The 18,133-nt window shown below is 51.5% G+C and overlaps 5 protein-coding genes across 5 annotated transcripts; 2 read left to right on the top strand and 3 right to left on the bottom strand.

Moving 5' to 3' along the window:
- Window positions 1-4,684: 4,684 nt before the first annotated feature.
- Window positions 4,685-7,218, bottom strand: Triagg1_10468 (uncharacterized protein; the record flags this gene model as incomplete). Its single annotated transcript, XM_062894543.1, has 3 exons — window positions 4,685-5,011; window positions 5,072-6,941; window positions 6,995-7,218. The coding sequence occupies 3 exons, from the start codon at window positions 7,216-7,218 to the stop codon at window positions 4,685-4,687; spliced, it is 2,421 nt and encodes an 806-aa protein (XP_062750584.1).
- Window positions 7,219-8,532: 1,314 nt separating this feature from the next.
- Triagg1_10467 (uncharacterized protein) lies at window positions 8,533-9,642 on the top strand (the record flags this gene model as incomplete). The annotated part of the gene is made up of 3 exons (XM_062894542.1): window positions 8,533-8,540; window positions 8,603-9,216; window positions 9,377-9,642. 3 exons carry the CDS (start codon window positions 8,533-8,535, stop codon window positions 9,640-9,642), a joined length of 888 nt encoding a protein of 295 aa, XP_062750583.1.
- An 87-nt stretch (window positions 9,643-9,729) lies between these two features.
- Triagg1_10466 (uncharacterized protein) lies at window positions 9,730-10,320 on the bottom strand (the record flags this gene model as incomplete). The annotated part of the gene is made up of 1 exon (XM_062894540.1): window positions 9,730-10,320. The coding sequence occupies one exon, from the start codon at window positions 10,318-10,320 to the stop codon at window positions 9,730-9,732; it is 591 nt and encodes a 196-aa protein (XP_062750582.1).
- A 608-nt stretch (window positions 10,321-10,928) lies between these two features.
- Triagg1_10465 (uncharacterized protein) lies at window positions 10,929-11,510 on the top strand (the record flags this gene model as incomplete). The annotated part of the gene is made up of 1 exon (XM_062894539.1): window positions 10,929-11,510. The coding sequence occupies one exon, from the start codon at window positions 10,929-10,931 to the stop codon at window positions 11,508-11,510; it is 582 nt and encodes a 193-aa protein (XP_062750581.1).
- Window positions 11,511-12,683: 1,173 nt separating this feature from the next.
- Triagg1_10464 (uncharacterized protein) lies at window positions 12,684-13,515 on the bottom strand (the record flags this gene model as incomplete). The annotated part of the gene is made up of 3 exons (XM_062894538.1): window positions 12,684-12,768; window positions 12,906-13,058; window positions 13,208-13,515. 3 exons carry the CDS (start codon window positions 13,513-13,515, stop codon window positions 12,684-12,686), a joined length of 546 nt encoding a protein of 181 aa, XP_062750580.1.
- Window positions 13,516-18,133: the final 4,618 nt, after the last annotated feature.

Raw genomic sequence — 18,133 nt, 5'->3', positions numbered from 1 at the left:
GCCGAGGGAGTCAAATCAAACTGGACGGCACGGATCAAATCGTCGAGGGCTGGCAGCTGGCAGCGCGCCATCCAATCTTAGTGGGTAACTGGACCTGGAACTGTACAGTAAGGACGCGCCCCTCAGGGGAGTAGCCGACCCTGGCCCGTAGGGCATTTAGTGGCTGGCGCTGGCCATTCCAGCGGTCGAAGCCCCCTGGCGGCGTGAAGAAAAGAGCGGGGGCCCGCCATGCACCCCTTGAATGTGAAGCGATGCGAGGATGAGATGCCGCCTCACGGTAGCATCTGCAGGAGTACCTACATGTTACAGGTCGCATGTACGAGTGTGCCTGGCGATTACTTTGTACGTACGGAGTATTACCTAGGTACTCGTCCGAGTAGATGTATGGCATCAGTGCATTGAAGCTTCACTGCACTGCGATGCAACTGAGATGATGCAGCCCGGGGACATGGAAAGGGACGCCACAGCCAGGGGGAGGCCAATACAGGTCCAGGAACCCGGAACGGACTGCAATACTCATCATATCTGATGCATCAACATCAGCCAATACAAGTACGTCCATGTCAATACGTGTACTCGTAATGCCGTATGCACGCACATGTACCGTACCTGCGTCTGATGTACCTGCGCATGTGCTCGCTCGACGTCAATGCACGTCAACCAAGAGGTTTCGTGTCTCCAAGATCAGCGCTGCCAAGGGCTGTTTCCGACATTGGCAGCTTGTGTCTCCCCGCACAGCGGTTGCTGTTTGCAGCATTGATCTTCCAATTCTGACATGTGAAGCTTTGTATGCGCATACATACGTCACCGCCCACGGATACGAAATACATAGACTTCAAATCCTGTTGTCGTTTGAGTTTATCGCAATTTTCCATCGATGAAGCGTCGATAGGTACCTAGGTAGTAGGTATCAGACCAGACCCGGCTTTGAGCCTCCAGTCGCTATTGGCGGGCCAAATCACCATCGGCTAACACCGCAAAAGTGGCAGCACCATTGACATTGAACCTTGAACATCAACCTGAACCTTCTACAGCACCTAGCGCCAGCATCAACATGCTTTGGTACAGAAGAGTACTTTACATCACGCAGGCATCCCGTACAATGTAAAGGTGCCTCTACCTCTCAAGCCTCGAATCCAGCTGGTTGGCTCGCCCTAGCTTGTGCGCGGACCGCCTTCCGCGGGCTTCACTTGGGCCCTGCTAGGCCCTGCTAAGATTAAATGCTGAGAAGCGTGACGCTAACTTGCACCAAGTGATAGGCATTGTGTGTATTACCAAGTGCGCCCAATCCGACCAGAATGGCGATTGGATCACTGCTTGCAGCCTGTGTACAGTAGAGCAGTAATCGTCCATATCAATGACGAGTGCAAAGAACCACAGACGTTGAGGGGTTTTTCTTCTCGTGTAAGAGAGGGGAAGAGTCGGGGAATGGGAGGGTGTAAAGATCCGTTCAATTGATGCTTTTCTAAGACTGCAAGACGTAAGCATATTGAACTCTCTTTGCCTCTATTCGTGCTTGGATCAATATTATACTTTACACTACTACATAGGTACTTATACAACAACGACGACCAGCAACTCTGACTTGTACAATTAGGGCTACGCGACGGGCTGCTCCATCGACACCGAGAACGGGGCAAATACAGAGACAGAGTGAACAGGGCATCTATGCATCCGTGCTCCCTATGAGGCCTGAATTGAAGATGCTAGGTACTAGGTATGGAGGTCTAATACCTTAGTACTTGCTTTACATCTACAGCATCAGTTGGCCTCTGGCTTCATTAATTTCCACCAGCCCGACCAAGTCTGCTTACAGCATAGTTCCGTGATATTCATATTGCCAGGTAGACCTCCAGGTCTCCTCCATATGTCTCAGCTACCGTGGTTTGTTAGGCTGTTCAATTGTTACTCGTCATTCCCGCTACGGCACAAACGATACCACCTCATACCGCCACCTCGCCATACCTACTATACCTATTTGCATTGATTCCCTCTGCCAAACCAGCAAGAGACTTGAAAACACCACAAGCCGGTGGATCCCCGGCCACCGTTCCCGGACCCGCCCAAGCTCATCTCCAATTCCCTCTTGTCTGGAACCCGGCTAGCCAATGAGCACCCCAAGATGCCGCTTCGACCAGCATCAATCGCTAAACTACCGACAGCCGATCACCAGCTCGTATCAACCGAAATAAAGAGGCGCCTTTGTTACTTATTTTGTCTCTCCAGCAGCAGCTAGACAAATACCTAGTACTCATACCAGAAAGAAGAAAAGATCCCCGGCACCGAGAGACTGGATGCCGGGTTTCAGCCGCCCCCTGCAAGGCAGCCATGCGGAATCCGAAACGGTGGGAAATTCGCTTCTTCTTCTTCTTCCTTCCTGGGAGGGGAGGGAAGGGATCGGATCCTTGTGGCCCGGCTGGCTTCTCTCTGGACCTCGCCGAGTCGTTCACTGCCGGCGGCCGAGACTTCAAGCTTTCAGACTACATGTACAGACATCGACCGCCTACATAATAACCAGCAAAAAGGCAAATCCAGTCACAAGCGCACTGATGGACAAGGCTAATGTTCTTTTCTCCGACAGACCAAAGCAAAGGCTAAACGCTTGCTCCACGGCACATGGTAATACGATAATACTCGTACCGTACGAGTGGTAGGTACATGTAGTCTTCGTACCACTACGGAGCCCATTCCGTTGCGGAGTCGAGAGTTTGTGACAGGTCACATCGACCTGAGCCCAGCAACGCCGACAAAAGACGCCAACACCAGCCGGCGAGCTCACCTCCCGTGACCCCGACTTCATGTGCAGCCAGACCCAGACTCTCGGGGTCTAATTTACCGCATTACCTAACCATCCTTGCCCAGACCAGCCCTCCGTATTGCGGTAGCAATGCTAATGCTCCTCCATCGCCAAATGTCTCACCACCATCGTCACATGGCCATGTTGGCCCATCGTCGGACTCACAACCACTCTCCCTCCCCCTCCCCAACGCCGCAGAAAGAAAAGAATAGCAAGAAACCGTGCCTCTCTCTCTCTCTCTCTCTCTCTCTCTCTCTCTCTCTCTCTCTCTCTCACGCCATCCCACCACGGCACGAGCTAGCATTTGCCGCCCACGCTTCCCAGAGCAACTAGCGGCAAGCCCATCTCCCGGTAATCAGATTCTGTGCCCACCCTCATATCGGCAAACCATGGCCGTGGCCAAATGCCCCCCGGTTCTCAACTGCACGGATCCTCCAACGATCCCGCCCAACTTCCCATGCCCACGCCACCACGTTTCCAGACGCTTCGGCTTGGCCCTCCCGCGCCTCGTTTGCTTCCTGTGTCTGCAGGTGCTGTACAGACCAAATGATGCCGTGTTTCAGCACCTTGTCTTGTCGTCTCGTTTCCAAGAGTGACAGGTGATTTTTTGCCCAATACAGGCATATCATAAACATGTTAGCCCGGAAGATAGAGTACCGTACATGGATTAGTAGGCACAGCTATATGGCTATCCATACAAAATCATGCCCTACGCATACATACTGCATCGGATGAATCAATTACACCGACCCTATAGTAACCGAAAGAGCCAGCATCGTAAAGAGCTGCTTCTATCGTGAAGCTATTCTAGGGTGTCCCACGCTCCGATATTGCTCGCAAATTATCGTTGCCAACGATGCATGTACATACACGATGACATCCATTAGACACACAGATGCCTCCTCCCCCTTTGTTCGAGTCTTTCCCAGTCCTCGACGACAACGTTAGGCGAAATGGCCAACAAATGGAGGAGAGGAAAATCCCAAGCCATCCAAATTAAAGCCTTCCTTGTATCATTCGTAAATTCTAGCTTGACGATTTGGATCAAGGGAGTGACTACACGTACCCATAATCCCAGATCAATTACCCATTTCTCTAGAGGCACAAGTATTCAACGGTATAATGGAAGATTACTCTCGTATCTATTACTATCTCATTGATCCCCTTTACCAGGAGATTGAACAGATTCTCCACCAAATCGTCACTTCTGTCTCCAACATCCGTGAGACTCGAGGGCTCGCAATCGGCCCTACGCATCTAAAGGGGGGGTTTGACATGCAGGCCGCAACCTTGTCAACCAAGTATATGCAATTTTGTCATCCAGATAGGGACAATGTAGCCGTGATCAAGTACAATGCGCAAACCCTACTTCGCTTTAGACGCATCACTCGTTTCGTATTGATGGTTGAATGCTGTTGTGATTATCGTGAGACTCAATAATGATCACTCGAGGCCATCCAGGAAGAAGGATGGACAGGAAAAAAGACATCATCTTCGGTAACTGCGAATAATAAACAATTGTGGTTCAAAGACAATTGCGGGAGCCTCAGCTTACTACTTGCCATCACATCCAATGGCATGTAGTTCTCAAACAAATGTTGAGCGACTGATGTAGTAGTTCCCGTCGTCGAATATGGCCGAAATGGCGGCTGACCGGATGTTGGACCTGTCCCCAAAAGCTCCATGAGCTCGACAACCTTACGATACCCGCAGAAAAGCATAGACTAGTAGTATAGCCAAGAGATTTCCCTGCATTTATGGATGCTGACGGTCCCAGATAGATGTAATTAGATCAGGTAGGTGATAGTAGATCAAGTAGCTGATAATAGATCATGTAGTTGATGGTAGATCAATTCTATGGAATTTCACACTCTATTCATGGCTAAGCTATTTACGTTCTATCTCTGCAGCTAGGAGCTCTACCAGCGTCTCCACCTGGTTGCCACTGGAGCCTTGGTATCGAGCTTCGAAAGTGCGATTTAAGATCGACTTTATACCCACCGCTACCGATTCCATACGATTATTCTTGAGCATGTTAATCGTTTGGTCCGCGCTGGCATTATCTAAAGCAGGTGATTCTCTCAACACTACTTGCAGTTCATCTAGATTCGAGACGGCTGGAACCTCTATCATTGTACCAAAATCCCGTAAAGCATCCAGATCTTTCATCGTCCAATACTGTGATGTTGTAACGAAGACGAGAAGGCGATGTCCCTATAAATCCATTAGCCATGCTTAATATAAAAGAGCACAATCATATCATCTCATATTTACCTTTGGAGGCCTTGCGGCGATCAGCACCGTCAGAAGATCCAGTATAGAGTTAGAGAATCGTGGGCCGATTGGATTCCAGCCAATCAATCGTTCAAAATCGTCCAAGATTATGATGCTGGCAGTTGACTTGTAAGCATCTGCGAATGCCTTGTGGATGTAGTCTCGCTTTCCAAATTCGTCCCGGTACCCCGCCATGTCAGCTGGAGTCACCAGTTTAATGAACGGAAATCCGGATTCTTTGGCAATGTGCGCTGCCAGGGCTGTCTTTCCAGAACCTTTTGGGCCATGAAACAGCACGGCAGAGTGAAACCTTTGAGGGTCTAGCTTTACCAGGTCTGCGATACCCATGACCTTGCGGATAGAGGCGTCAACATGATCAGCATATCGAATTATGCCCAAGTCAGTAGCCTCTGTGAGTTTGGATTCGGATACTCCAAAGGCAGGTTGAACTTCATTCAGAGCGCTTAGAAAGTCTGCGCGAGTAATCATTGGGGGCGGGGAGTCTGTTCGAATTTGAGCCATTGTTCCCAGTTCGGTGTGACGTGACAGAGCACAAGAAGTCGCCGCTTTGACAAGACCATTGAGTTCAGCACCTGAAAAGTTCTTTGTAAGGCCTGCCAGCTCCTCCATGTCGACATCGGCGTCCACTCTGCTGTTGGCTCTCGCTTTTGCGGTGTGGATATTTAGGATTTCGAGTCGGCCTGCCTCATTTGGCAGAGGGATCTCGACGTGCACTTCGAGTCGACCAGGCCTCAAGAGGGCCTCGTCAATCAGATCTTTTCTGTTGGTCATGCCGATGAGGAGAATGTTGTTGAGCTGATCGACACCATCCAACTTGGATAGAAGCTGGTTGACAACGCTGTCGCCGACGCCAGTACCTCCGCCTGTTCCAGATCCACGCTGCTTACAGACAGCATCTAACTCGTCAAAGATGATAATGTGAAGGCCACTCTCGTCACCCTTTTCTTTGTATTCCTTTTCAGCGTCGGCAAAGAGCTTGCGGATGTTCTCTTCAGACTGGCCGACATATTTGTTCAGCACTTCGGGGCCATTGATGACCTTTGGCGGCCTGGCATTAAGGGTCTGACCAATCTTTCTCGCAATCAATGTTTTTCCTGTTCCTGGAGGGCCGAAGAGAAGCATTCCTCTGACGTGCTCAATGCCCATCATGGCAATCATTTGAGGTGGGAAGACACGGGATGCGAATGCACGGCGGAAAATGGTCGAAATTTCGCCACCCAAACCACCAATTCCCATGTCTTCAAATTTGAAATTCGGGGCAAGGATTGAATTTGGGTTTGGCTTCGAAGCCGAGGCTTTAAGATTGAAATCCCCTTTGGAATCGCGATGGAAGATGACACGAGTTTGGTTGGTAAGAATACCCCTAGCGTGAGCCTCCCTGTGCGTCTGTTGCTTGTCCCCTTCATCTGCCATGGACAGATCAACGAGGCCAACAGTCTTGACCACGATCATAAGCGGTATGTTTTGAACGTCCATGAGAATCCTCTGCCCGGGAGCGAGGACCTGGTTCTGAAAAGTATCGATGAAGATCTTGCCCAGGTGATCTTCGTCGTACGGGCCGTCTATCCTTTTAGTCGGTGAAGCGAACCCAACCTCGACATCCAAAGAGCCCAAATATGCCTTGCTGCCAGACGCAAAGGGATCGAACACCTCTCCGGTGAAAGTATCTCTCATAGCAACACGACACCATGTGCGTTGGGGGTCGGAGAGACTGATACAGCCTCGAGGATATCCTTGAATAGGCTTCGCTGTGACGACGAATTCGCCAGGTGGCTGGCCGGCATGGAGGAGAATGTAGTAGTCTGTGCCATCGCGTTTAGGAGGAAAGTCTTCGGCAGAAACAGCACACCTAGGCTGTGTTAGATAGAAGCCATATCGAGCATGGAGAAGAAGAGCGCTTACACGTTTCCGTAGATCAGTCTTGCTTGCAAAGACTTGTCTGCAACTTTCTCGACTTGCAGTGACACCACCCGCCCGCCTCCGGCCGGCTTCTCGGTAGGTCGCGATGGCTGTGGTTGAGAGTATCCTTGAGAGTATCCTTGAGCGCCGCCGCCGCCGCCATATGGCGCCTGCGGCCCACCCCCATAAGGCCGGTATGATGCGCCGCCAGGAGGAGCTCTAGACATGATGATGTGTTGTGAATTGTGTAGATAGACAGCGAGGAAAATGATTCAAGCAGTGTTGCGGGGGTTAGAAGGGGATGTGGAAGGAAGGAAGTGATGAAACAGCAGCTTCTTGTAGGCAGGAGTGACGCCCCGCGGACCTTGAATGATTGCTTGCCAGAGTGGAGCGTCGTAATGTTACCCGATTGGGCTTAGCGTCAATGATATAGGCCTATACCTAATAAGCCCCGCCAAACCCTGCGAAACTCTTCAAAGATCTTTCATTACAATATAAGAGGACAGGTTGTTATCGAATGAAAGAGAAGTGGTCATGTTGGCCTTTTATCTAGCTTTTGACGTAGCGCAGTGGCCGTGCTCAAAGAAAGTGTCGATGGCGATGGTATCATATGACCTCTTGAGCAACCTGTAACTATCGCTACTTTCCTCTAGCATCTGCTGCTTTCTTCTAGTATCTGCTATAGCTATATTCATCTAGTGTCTGCTACTTTCCTCTAGTATTTGCTACTGCAGCTATATTCATCTAGTGTCCGGTATTTTCGCTGCGTATCGTTTTCCATTAGAGACACGGGAGGCTAGATAGCAAACTCGTGGTGCTGAGTAGCCACTCCCCTCGCAAACCTTTCATATATTATACCTTGTTATCAAAGGGAAATGGTCATGCTGGCTTCCAAGCACTCAGAAAATAGCAGTGACATCATATGCAAATACTACTAGGTACCTTAGTAGGCAGCGATAGTAGCAGAAAGTGCCACATTTCGCTTGCCAAGGGAGTTTCTGGCGACTCCTTCCACAAGAATTCCAAAAAGGTTTGCCTCCACCGAACACTCTGGTAAGCTCTTTTTATCACAAGGAAGAAGAAAATTTGCGCAAATACCCGTAGATACAGTTACCAGATAACAAAGGTCCCTATGAAGTACTTCTGCTGTAGGTATTGGAAATTGACATGGTCAATGTAGGACCAGATAGGTGCTAAGGCAGTACCTTATCTGCGAAAGTACCTGCAGTAGTAGATCAACTGGAAGACCTTCCTTTCACCCTGCCCTGACACCTAAACTCCACAGTTGCCAAATCAGTAGCCAAACTTGAAATGTTTGAATACCTACTAAGGTGGCTTCTCCCTGTTAAAAACGGCCGTGAGTGACGTATCGCTACGTAGTGCTGTCCCACGCCTAGACTGCCACGCCTTTCCAAATAGGGCCTTATCTCTTATCAGATCTCCTGGGGAGTGTAACCAAGTGTGACAGCTAAGGAACCTTTGCACGACCAGCTTCGTCAGTTGAGACAGAACAATTCTGGGGGTCATTTACAGATTCCATCATGCCGCTGTAAGTCATCTAACCATAGCTCCAACATTCAGTGCATCTCACTGACGTAAACCTAATTCCAGGCACTTGCTAGGAAAAAAGTCGTGGAATGTCTACAATGCCGACAACATCGCCCGCGTTCGAAGAGACGAAGCGGCCGCCAAGGCTGCGGAGGAAGAGGAGGAGCGGCGCATGCAAGAAGTCGATGCTCAGAGACGATTAGCAATCCTGCGTGGCGAATCACCTCCTCCGATAGAAGATGAACGAGACACCGAACCAGAAAAGACCGAGGGCGCCCCCAGTAACGCGCGACCAAGATTCCCCGGTCAGGGCCGCAAGAGGAAGCGGCCTGGGGAGGACGACACCGAGTTCGAGCTGCGTTTGGCGCAAGAGAGGAGCAACGCAACATACTCACTTGTCGAATCCAGTCGTAAGCCTGCGAGCTCGGCTCCAATTGTCGATAGCGCCGGACACATTGATCTTTTTGGCGACCAACGAGCGAGGGCGCACGCAGAGAGGAACGAAGAGGCGGAAGCCGAAAAGAAAAAGAAGGAAAAGGAATATGAAGATCAGTACACTATGCGATTTTCCAACGCGGCTGGGAAAGATGGCATCAGCAAGCCGTGGTATTCACAGCGCGAAGGGGTCGCTCCAGACACTTCGTCCAAAGACGTCTGGGGCAATAACGACCCCGATCGTAAGACTCGCGATACTCAGCGAATCAATTCCAATGACCCATTAGCTATGATGAAGAAAGGCGCGTCGCAAATTCGCGATCTGAAGAAAGAGCGCATGCGGATACAAGCAGAGAGAGACGAGGAACTCAGACAACTGCATAAAGAGGAACATCGCGACAGACATGGGCATCGACTTGGAGGGGGAGAGAGGCGAGAAGGAAGAAACAGTTCAGATTCCAGAAGGCGTGATTCAAGCAGAGGGCGGTACAAATATGGGGACTCGGAGAGACGTGAGCGTCACGATGATCACCGTGAGAGGAGACGGCACAAGGAAGAGGAGCGGCGAAGGCGGCATGGAGACTCGCGCTCACGCTCCCCGGACCGGAGGCGGCACCGGCACCGGCGCGAAGAAAGATGAGAGGCGGGAGATGGACCTTGTATTATAATACCCAGAAATTAACGAATTATGACGAGCGTGCGAATTCCTCTAGCTGTTGAAACCAATCAAGCAAATTCCAAAACAACATTGGGTATCATTTCTCCGTCCACGGAAGCTTAATCTCAACGGGCTTCATATCCTGCACAACCATGTCCACCAACGCCTTCGCATCCAGGCCCCTCAGCGCCTGGTCAATCTTCCCATACGTAGCCTCGCTCAGCCCTTCTCTCTGATCGCTGTAAATATCCAAGCCCTCCTTGGTAAACAGCGTCGGCGCAAACCACGTCACCGCCCACCTCTCCGTCCTACCGTCGACCAGCGTCTCCTCCCCCCAGCCAAGCAGCTCCCAATGGCTGCCCACGAAGAAGAGCCAGCCCTTGCCGCGCCAGTCCCAGCCGCCGCCGGGGCTCTGGGTGTCGACGCCGGCGACGGACTTGAGCGCGGCGGCCTTGTCGTTGGGCTCGTACTCGACGAGGTCGTCGATGCGCAGGCGGCCGTCGGCCTTGGGCGGGAGAGGCTTGTAGCTGATGCGGACGTTACGCGCCGCGCGCCACATGGAGAGGGTTGAGTGCGTGACGGACCATGTTCGCGAGAGCCAATCGACGGTAGGGGCAGTGTTGTCGGACGTCGCTGGTGAGTATTTGGAGGGGAGTTTGAGAGCTATCGTGGGGGTTGGCTCTGCCATTGAGGCTGGTAAGTTGCTGGCTGTAGGGAATGTGCGTGAGTTGTAAGTAGGAGATTCAGCTGGAATGGATATCAAGGAGCCGTTATAATTGTTATTGAAATTGATGTCTCAGTACGAGTATATGTTCATGTAAGATGAAACAAGAAGCGCTATGACTGAGATTGCATTGTCTAAGACGCCGATGCGAGCCCAAGACCGACCGGCCGTTTATTCAGTCTTGAACACAATTGAATAAAACAAGAATATTTATAGACCTCAATTGAATATCTGATATCATTTACTGATGTAACGCGAAGCAACATGACGTTTTCCCTCTCTGCATACAGTAAGCTCCAGGGTAGCTACAACTTACCTTATTAGCAAGGGTTATGCACAGCCCCGCTTTGAAGCCCACCTCTATTGGAGGCTCAAACTCATCCACAGAACGCGTGACCCAAGGTCGCAATCAAGAACCAACTTCTGTATCGTGAGCATTTCCACTCATCATCGCATTGGAAAAAGTCTCCCAACCAGCTCCCTCCACAATCCTGGAAAAATCCCCAAATAGCGCTGTTCTCCAAACTCCATCCATCCATCACTTCACATCGCAAAAAGGCCACCACAACTCAATGGATGCGCCGCTCGACGACGACGACATGGCCCAAGCCATGGGCTTCTCCTCCTTCGGCTCCCAGAACCGACCTCAGAAGCGCAAGTATAACCCCCATGCCGACGCCATCGTCGGGTCCGACTCCGCGACTGCTCAGCGCGCAGCCAGGCCATCCGCCACCGGGTCCAACTCCACGCCGCTCGGCCTTCCCACCAGGAAGCCTGACCAGGCCGCCGCCAATGCTGACGAGATTGACCTGGATGAAGACGAGGACGAGGTTGACGGTGACGGTGACGGAGCTGCGTCAGATCCGACTGGGATCCCTGAAAAGCCAGGTGAACCATCAGCCCCGGCGTTAGTGCGCCCTCCAGGATTGCCAGATCGCCCACCGCCAGGGATTGGCTTCACGGGCTCCTCCAAAGGTCACCAGGTCAGCCATGGGGCAACCCAAGATGGCTCACGACGCACCGTCGAGTGGGAGGGATACTATGACCCTTCATCAAACGAGAATCCCTGGAGAAGACTGGAGGAATCGAGAGGCTTGCCATCCTTGGGCACATGGATCCCTCGGGGCCTCCATCAAGCAAGTGCTCCAAGTTGAAGGGGCCAACCTTTCAAGTTAAGCAAGTTTTGCTTCACCGCTACCGTTCAATTTCGACCAATGGAATTTTTGGGACATCCCACAAACACAGCATCGGCTCAAATCAGATCAGCATTACGAGCAGACAAGGATACTGCAATTTAGCTTTTTTTGAGCTGTTCCCGGATATTCGCGGTGATGAATATCATATCACGTGATGCCCCCAACCGAGACAAAGAAACTTTCAACACCCATCCTATCAACGTGGGATGACGACAGGCCCTCTGGTCTGGGGTCAGTGATGGCTTCAACACCAACGCCGAGGCGACTTCAACATCAATGGGTACGGGATGGCTCGTACGGGAAATGGGACTATTCACATCTCGGAAGCCAAGCTTAAGAGGAACCTTCACCACGTCCAAGACTGGAAACGTATACTTTTATTGCTACAGAGCTTACAAAACATCCTCATCATCTTGAATTAGACTCCAGGGTGCCCACAGCAACGCCAACAACGCCAAATAAAGTAGTACTTCCTTGCCTCTGATTCCCGCCGATACCCAATGCAGCAATATTTCATCCCCAATAGGAAAAGCGCTTTCACATCCATCACATCTCTCTGCCTCTACGGAGCACCAGCTCGTCGCACACCCCTGGTGGGGAAGAGGGCCGTCGTGGGCATTGAGGACCCTGCAGCCCTCGTGGTTTGCGCGAGATGGTCATTGGAGCCCCCCGGTCTTCCGGCAAGCTTCGAAAGAGGAGTGTACGTTTCAGCCCTGCTCCCCGATTGCCATCATCTACCCAATCATAAGTCATTATTGTCGTAAGTTTCTCGTTTCTCACCCCCACACCGTCACAGCGCCAAAACGGGGCCTGTGGCGGGTAGAACCGCCCGGTCGTAGGGCTGGTAAAGCAGCAAGAGATCTGGCATCCAACCCTGCAAGATTGCCGCGCGGTTCGCGCCAAATTCAACGTCGGTTCATGCTAGTGAATGGAACGCTTTCCTCCCCGGTTGAATTCGCCTAGAGTGATGCAAAATGTGGCCGCAAAAAAGGCTCAACTTTTGTTTGTGAATTATAGCCGTTGGTGCAAAGATTGAAGAAAATCGCTTTTTGTGAAAACGCCGGACAAAATAGTCTTGATGAAAAACACACAAAAGAAAACAGCCTGGAGGGAATGGATCTTTCCCCCGGCTTAGTTGTACTCTGGGGAGGGAAAGCGCTGGCGAGCCTTTGCATGCTCCTTGGGGTGCTTTCGAGCAGCCTTTGCGTTGAGAGATCTGCATGTTTGGTGGCTTGAATTAGCAGCGATTCTTACAAGTTATAAAGAAGCACTGTTGTTTCTGCTCTCAATTGCGCCTTGCTCCGCCACCTTGGCCGCGGAAAAGGCTAAACTTGCTAAGGGGGTGACACTTACGAAACTTTCTTCTGAGTCCACTCCAGGTCGTTGCGGACCTCCCTGGCATCCCGCATGCCCTCGGAGAAGCGTTCGCGGGTTCTCGCAAGGCGAGCCTGGGCCTGCTTCTGCAGCTCCAGGAGTTCACGGTGCTTGGCATTGAGTTTACCAGAACTAGTGGAGAGACGAATATCTTAGCCCAATTCTGATAAAGTGGTTCTCGAGCGAGCGAGAGAGAGAGAGAGAGGCATCTCGTCGTAAAGAGCGTCTTCTCTCCACTCGAGACGCCTGTGCTTTCGACCACGTGGAGGGAGACTACTTACGTCTGTGCTTGAACTGCCATGCTCCGATCCAGAGGGATGGGGTCGAACGAGTTAGAGAAGCGCTCCTGCATGTACTCCTGGAAGTCGACGCCGCTAGCGGAGCCGGTGCTTTCGTAGTCGCCGCTAGAGCTCCCAATGTAACCAGCAGAGGTGGCGGAATATCCAGAGGGAACACCAGAGGCGGAGCTCATAGTGTCATCGCATTCTGGTGGGGAGCTGGAGTATTGACTGTAGGTGGGGTATTGGCTGCCTTTGGAGGGAACAGCCATGGGCATGGAGTAGGCAGCAGTTTGGAATGAGCCAGACATGATGAATAATGGCCAATTGGAGAGGTGGATGGGCTAGAGTATCGAAATGTAGTGTGTGTGATGATGTATAAGACAAGTGACTAAGAGTTGCCGGTTGCCACAGGTAGCAGATGAGTATAAGTCTTGACGGGTTGGAGTTGAAGAAGTTGTGCTTGGGTTTGGAACAAAAGGCCAATTGTAAACTTGGAGAGGCAGTTGAGTCTTGCTGGAGAAGAGTGATACGAAAGGAAGAAGAAGAATTCATCTCAACTCAAACACAATGGCCCCTTTTATACTTTTTCAGGACCCTCCCCGGTCGTCATTGACCTAGTCAAAGGGATAAGAGGCCATGTCTTCATTCGCCGGGGCCGGCTATCCTCGACCCCGCCTGTGGTGAGTAGGCAGACAAACATGAAGTGATGGCGCTATCACCAGGGAGCAGCATGGACGAGACACTCGTGGAGACTTGCATAGTGTGAGCCGAGAGAGTACTAGCAAGGGGAGGAGGAGGCGTGGTGGTGAACGCTGTGGACCAGAAGCCTCTGTAGAGCCGGCCGAGCTTTCACCCATCCGGGATATCATTGAGCACTGAACCAACCAGAATAAAGAATTGAGAAGCAAGGTGAGGGAATGGGCAGGGGTGAGAATAGAGCCCAAACACCAGTTGGACGAGGCAATGAAAAGCATGAGGTGCGGTGGTGCAATGAGAGCCAGCTTAGACTGGACAGAAAACGGCTTCGAATTCCTTCACAAAACACACCAGAGAAACGTCGACCCCTACCCGCATATGCCGGGGGGGAGGCAAAGTTGCAAAGGCCCCGATCAGTGGAGCCGATTCCCATTGTTAGATTAGACGCGGTGTGTATAAGTGGGAAACCGTACATGTGTATTCCCAGTTTAAGGATCGGTAAATGTGCTAGGAGAAAAGGGCAGGGATGGGCGTGGGATGGGGTATGACGGAGACTCGGATCTGAGCAAGAAATATGGATTCATTTACTGATGGCTTTTCATGACCGGATAAGTGTCCCCCAGCCCAAATAAAGGCGAGGAGGGAAAGGGTGGCAGCACTAGCCATTGGGTCCAACAACAGCAACAGGGAAGCGCCATGAACCGGATGGAGATGGACACACGGACTCTGACAAAGGCAGCATCAAGGGCCTGCTTTGCCATGGGTACGAGTACTTTGCATTTGGCTATTGGGGGGGGGGGGGGGGGCAAAGGGCTAGGCTGGGCATGGCCAGGATGAGGTAGTGGAGAGGATTGTGCAGGCTGAGGGCACGCCATGCCGTGAACCACGGAGAACCGACGGGGGCGGAAACGAGAAGAGAAGAGAGGCGAAGAGACAAGAGGAAGTAGGGGGGGGGGGGGGGGGTGGTGTTTGTTTGTCCAAGCCGGAGCCAGCAAGTGTGACGAACGGCCGTCGATTCAATCGGCTCTGGAGCTACATTAGCTGGCCAGTATCTAGCGGCTGGAGCAGGAACAGAGAAGGGAGAGAGAGAGAGAAAGAAAAAAGTCTTTTCTGTTAAACAAGCGCGGGCCACACTAGTTGGACGCGAAAAAAGAGGTGTGTGCCAAAAGCAGCACTGGATTCCTCTTTTTTTTTCTTGTCTGGTTGTTTCCCCTGCGCAGACCTAAAATCTCATGGTTGGCTGCGTTGACGACGCCACGAGGGAGGGACCCATCGGATGCAAGCGTCGGTGCATTTGATGGGCCTTGGCGGGATGCGAAAAGAACTGGACATGAAAAACACAGGCGGGCCGTCCACAGCGAGTGGCAGCGGGTCAGGCAGGAGTGCAGCAGGAAGCAGAAGCAGAGAAGCCAGCGCGGTCTTTTCCTCTCTTCTGGCGCTTGGAGAGGTGAGGTGGTGGTGATGCGTTGTCAAGATATCCGCCAGAGCATGTTCCGAAAGGGCCAAGAGTTGATGCGTGTACAAAGTGCTGCTGGAACTAGACGGGACAGAGCGGTTCCCTTGGTTGATCCTTAAGGCGACGAGGCAGCAAGGGGGGGTGTGGCCGCAGCGGGTTTTTGGGCTGTGGATGGAGTAAAAGGGCCGTGATTCGTCTAAATTATAGCAATTGGATGTACGTTGATATCACGTATCGCGTATCTTGTATCTTGTATATACAGGTATGACAGGGCAAACTGCAGCAATGTAATGATGGGATAATTCCTGTAACTCGAGACCCGATTATAAGATGCCTATAGGCCCTTTTTGCCCTTGACCTTCCGCACTTTGCTGATGCTGCATCCAACGCTGCCGGCATTGGCAGATACGACATGCAGCTTACACCTAGGTTAGTATTACGACCGCCTACTGTACTACCTATGCGAGTACCTTGCCTTGCCTTGCCCTGCCTGGTGCCATGTATGTACGGCACATGTACGAGTATGTACGTAGGCGCCAGAGATGGAGCATCTTAAGGGATTTAGTAGTAGTAGGTAGTAATTAATCTCGTCAATCAATTGATGTCTTGTCTTGCTCGTAATTACTAACATACATCGGTTAGTACCTACGACAGCCGCACACCGCCGAGCACCGTCTCTACCTACATGTACATGCCTCCCTACAAACCATCCTCCGCAACGCTTGATAGTGAGACACAAATGCTCTTGCGCCTGCTCGGCTGACCGATGACACCTAGGCGCAAATAGTGGCAGCTTTACTCGGCACCGCTTCGTTTTCTTGTGTTGCACTCAGGCTCGGACTCCACCACCTGGCTCCAGCTTGTCGAGACCTTGTGCCGCTCTCATTGGAGGTTAATGGCTATCCGAGGCCCGGTTGAGGCTAATTCGCTCGGACCTTTGGGGGCGTTCTGCATCGTCAATTGGCTGAAAATCGGACAGGCCGGTGGGAAAAAAGAACCTGAAGAAAAAAAAAAAGCGAGCATGGAACTCGGTGAAAAGCACCGCCTGGACGGCCTCGCCCCTCCCCCGCCATGTTCCGTCGTATCAAAGAGAGAATCGAGAGCTCGAACACGTCAGCCGTACATGAAGACTCGCCACGGCCAACAGGCGAATAAACCTGTATCGTAGTATTGATCCTCAACCACGGATTTACATACATACATCGCTAGATGCCCTGGGCGTATGCGTCAACCGCCATGGGTCTCCCCAGTGGAGACGACATGAGTTCGTCTTTTCGGTGTGTGCAGGGCGTCTGTCTGCAAGTCCGTAGGGCCGTGCTGCAGCTCCAACGCATCAGGCAAGCAAGCCTCCTAGTGCATCGTGGAGGCCAGGAGCCCAATAGAAGCAGCCCAAGATACCCGAGATACCATGGCTCACTCGGCTTGACGCAGCAGGCCCTGGATGTCCCCTGCAGCGCCGCTTGGGGCAGAAATCACGCTCTGCCATGCCGCGGTAGGTACACATGTTACACATGTTACACATTGACGGACGACTAATGCGGTAAGAGGCATGATACCGGGTCTGGTGCTGGAACGGTGCTAAAGGTTTACATTCGAGTACGAGTATCAATGGTACGAGTCTTTTTGATGGTATCGAGAGCTGAAGCCGGGCCTAGCCATCGGACGTCCGATGATTCTACCAAGGGGCTGCTTATTTCGGCGCTTTGCCGAGTACACACGGCCACCCAGAGGTGCCTCGAATGTTGAGCTTGGTGTTTGGGTGAGACACAAAGGCAGCTGTGCGTGACACCAACCGTGCTCGGGCATCCTGAGACGACTGACATTTGTGCCTTGCCGGTTGCACCAAAAGAAACCAATCCTGGGCTCAAGACTTGCAGATTGCCTTGACCGCCGTCTTGATGATTGAATTGACGGCTGGCTGCCTCTCACTTTGTCAAAAAAAAAAATCTCAAGAATTAGCAGCTGTACGCTAGCCATGTCGTGCATGAATGTGGCTTTTTGAACGATGCCATGACACAAAAACTTTACGACGGAGATGGCGTGTAGGTTTTTCTATGGACCGAGATGCGGGCTTATACGGCTTCGTCGGCCGACTCGACCAAGGCGGCATTGTCAAGAGTAACCAACCCAGAGCATACTGAAATTCAAAACAGACATGAACGCATTCTCCCCCAGAAGCACTGGAAATCAATGCCAGAGGCATACGAGTATGCCTCGCGATGTGTGTTGAGATGCGCATACATCATAGGCTGTAAAAGTGCAAGCCCAAAGAGCAAGAGGATGAAATCGCTAAAAGTTCAAGACAAGGGTTTAAAAAACCAAGAACCAGCCGAAACGGGAAAATCGAGTTGCATTTCGAGGCCTACCCTCCCCTCCCACACGCCCCCCTCCTCATGTCCAGAAGCCTCTCCCGAAGGGCTGGGAAGAAGGTATGTGTTGTCAATGGCAGGGGGATAACGACACTGACCAGGGGTTGAGCAAACAAGAGTGGGATGGTGTTTGCAATACATGCAGCAATATTTCTGTGGCATCAAGAGAAGATGAAGATGAAGAATGGAGAGAGATGCACGATGAATAAAACGCAATTGTAGTTTCAAGTATTTCGAACAATAATTGTTTGAGTAGAAGAAGAAGAAAAAGTAATGGGAAATAAAAGGGTTAATAAAAAAGATGTTCTAATGCCAGCGTTGCAATTGACTTCATGGGTTCCTACGCGGCTACGCCCGCCACCCCTCCAAGGCGCAAAAAAAAAAAAGACAACTCATCAAGTGTCC

The sequence above is a fragment of the Trichoderma aggressivum genome, assembly GCF_033847375.1.
Source record: "Trichoderma aggressivum f. europaeum strain CBS 100526 chromosome Unknown scaffold_074, whole genome shotgun sequence".
Classification (NCBI taxonomy): Eukaryota; Fungi; Ascomycota; class Sordariomycetes; order Hypocreales; family Hypocreaceae; genus Trichoderma; species Trichoderma aggressivum.
The sequence above is the reverse complement of the archived record's forward strand: the minus strand, read 5'-3'. Positions and strand labels throughout refer to the sequence as shown.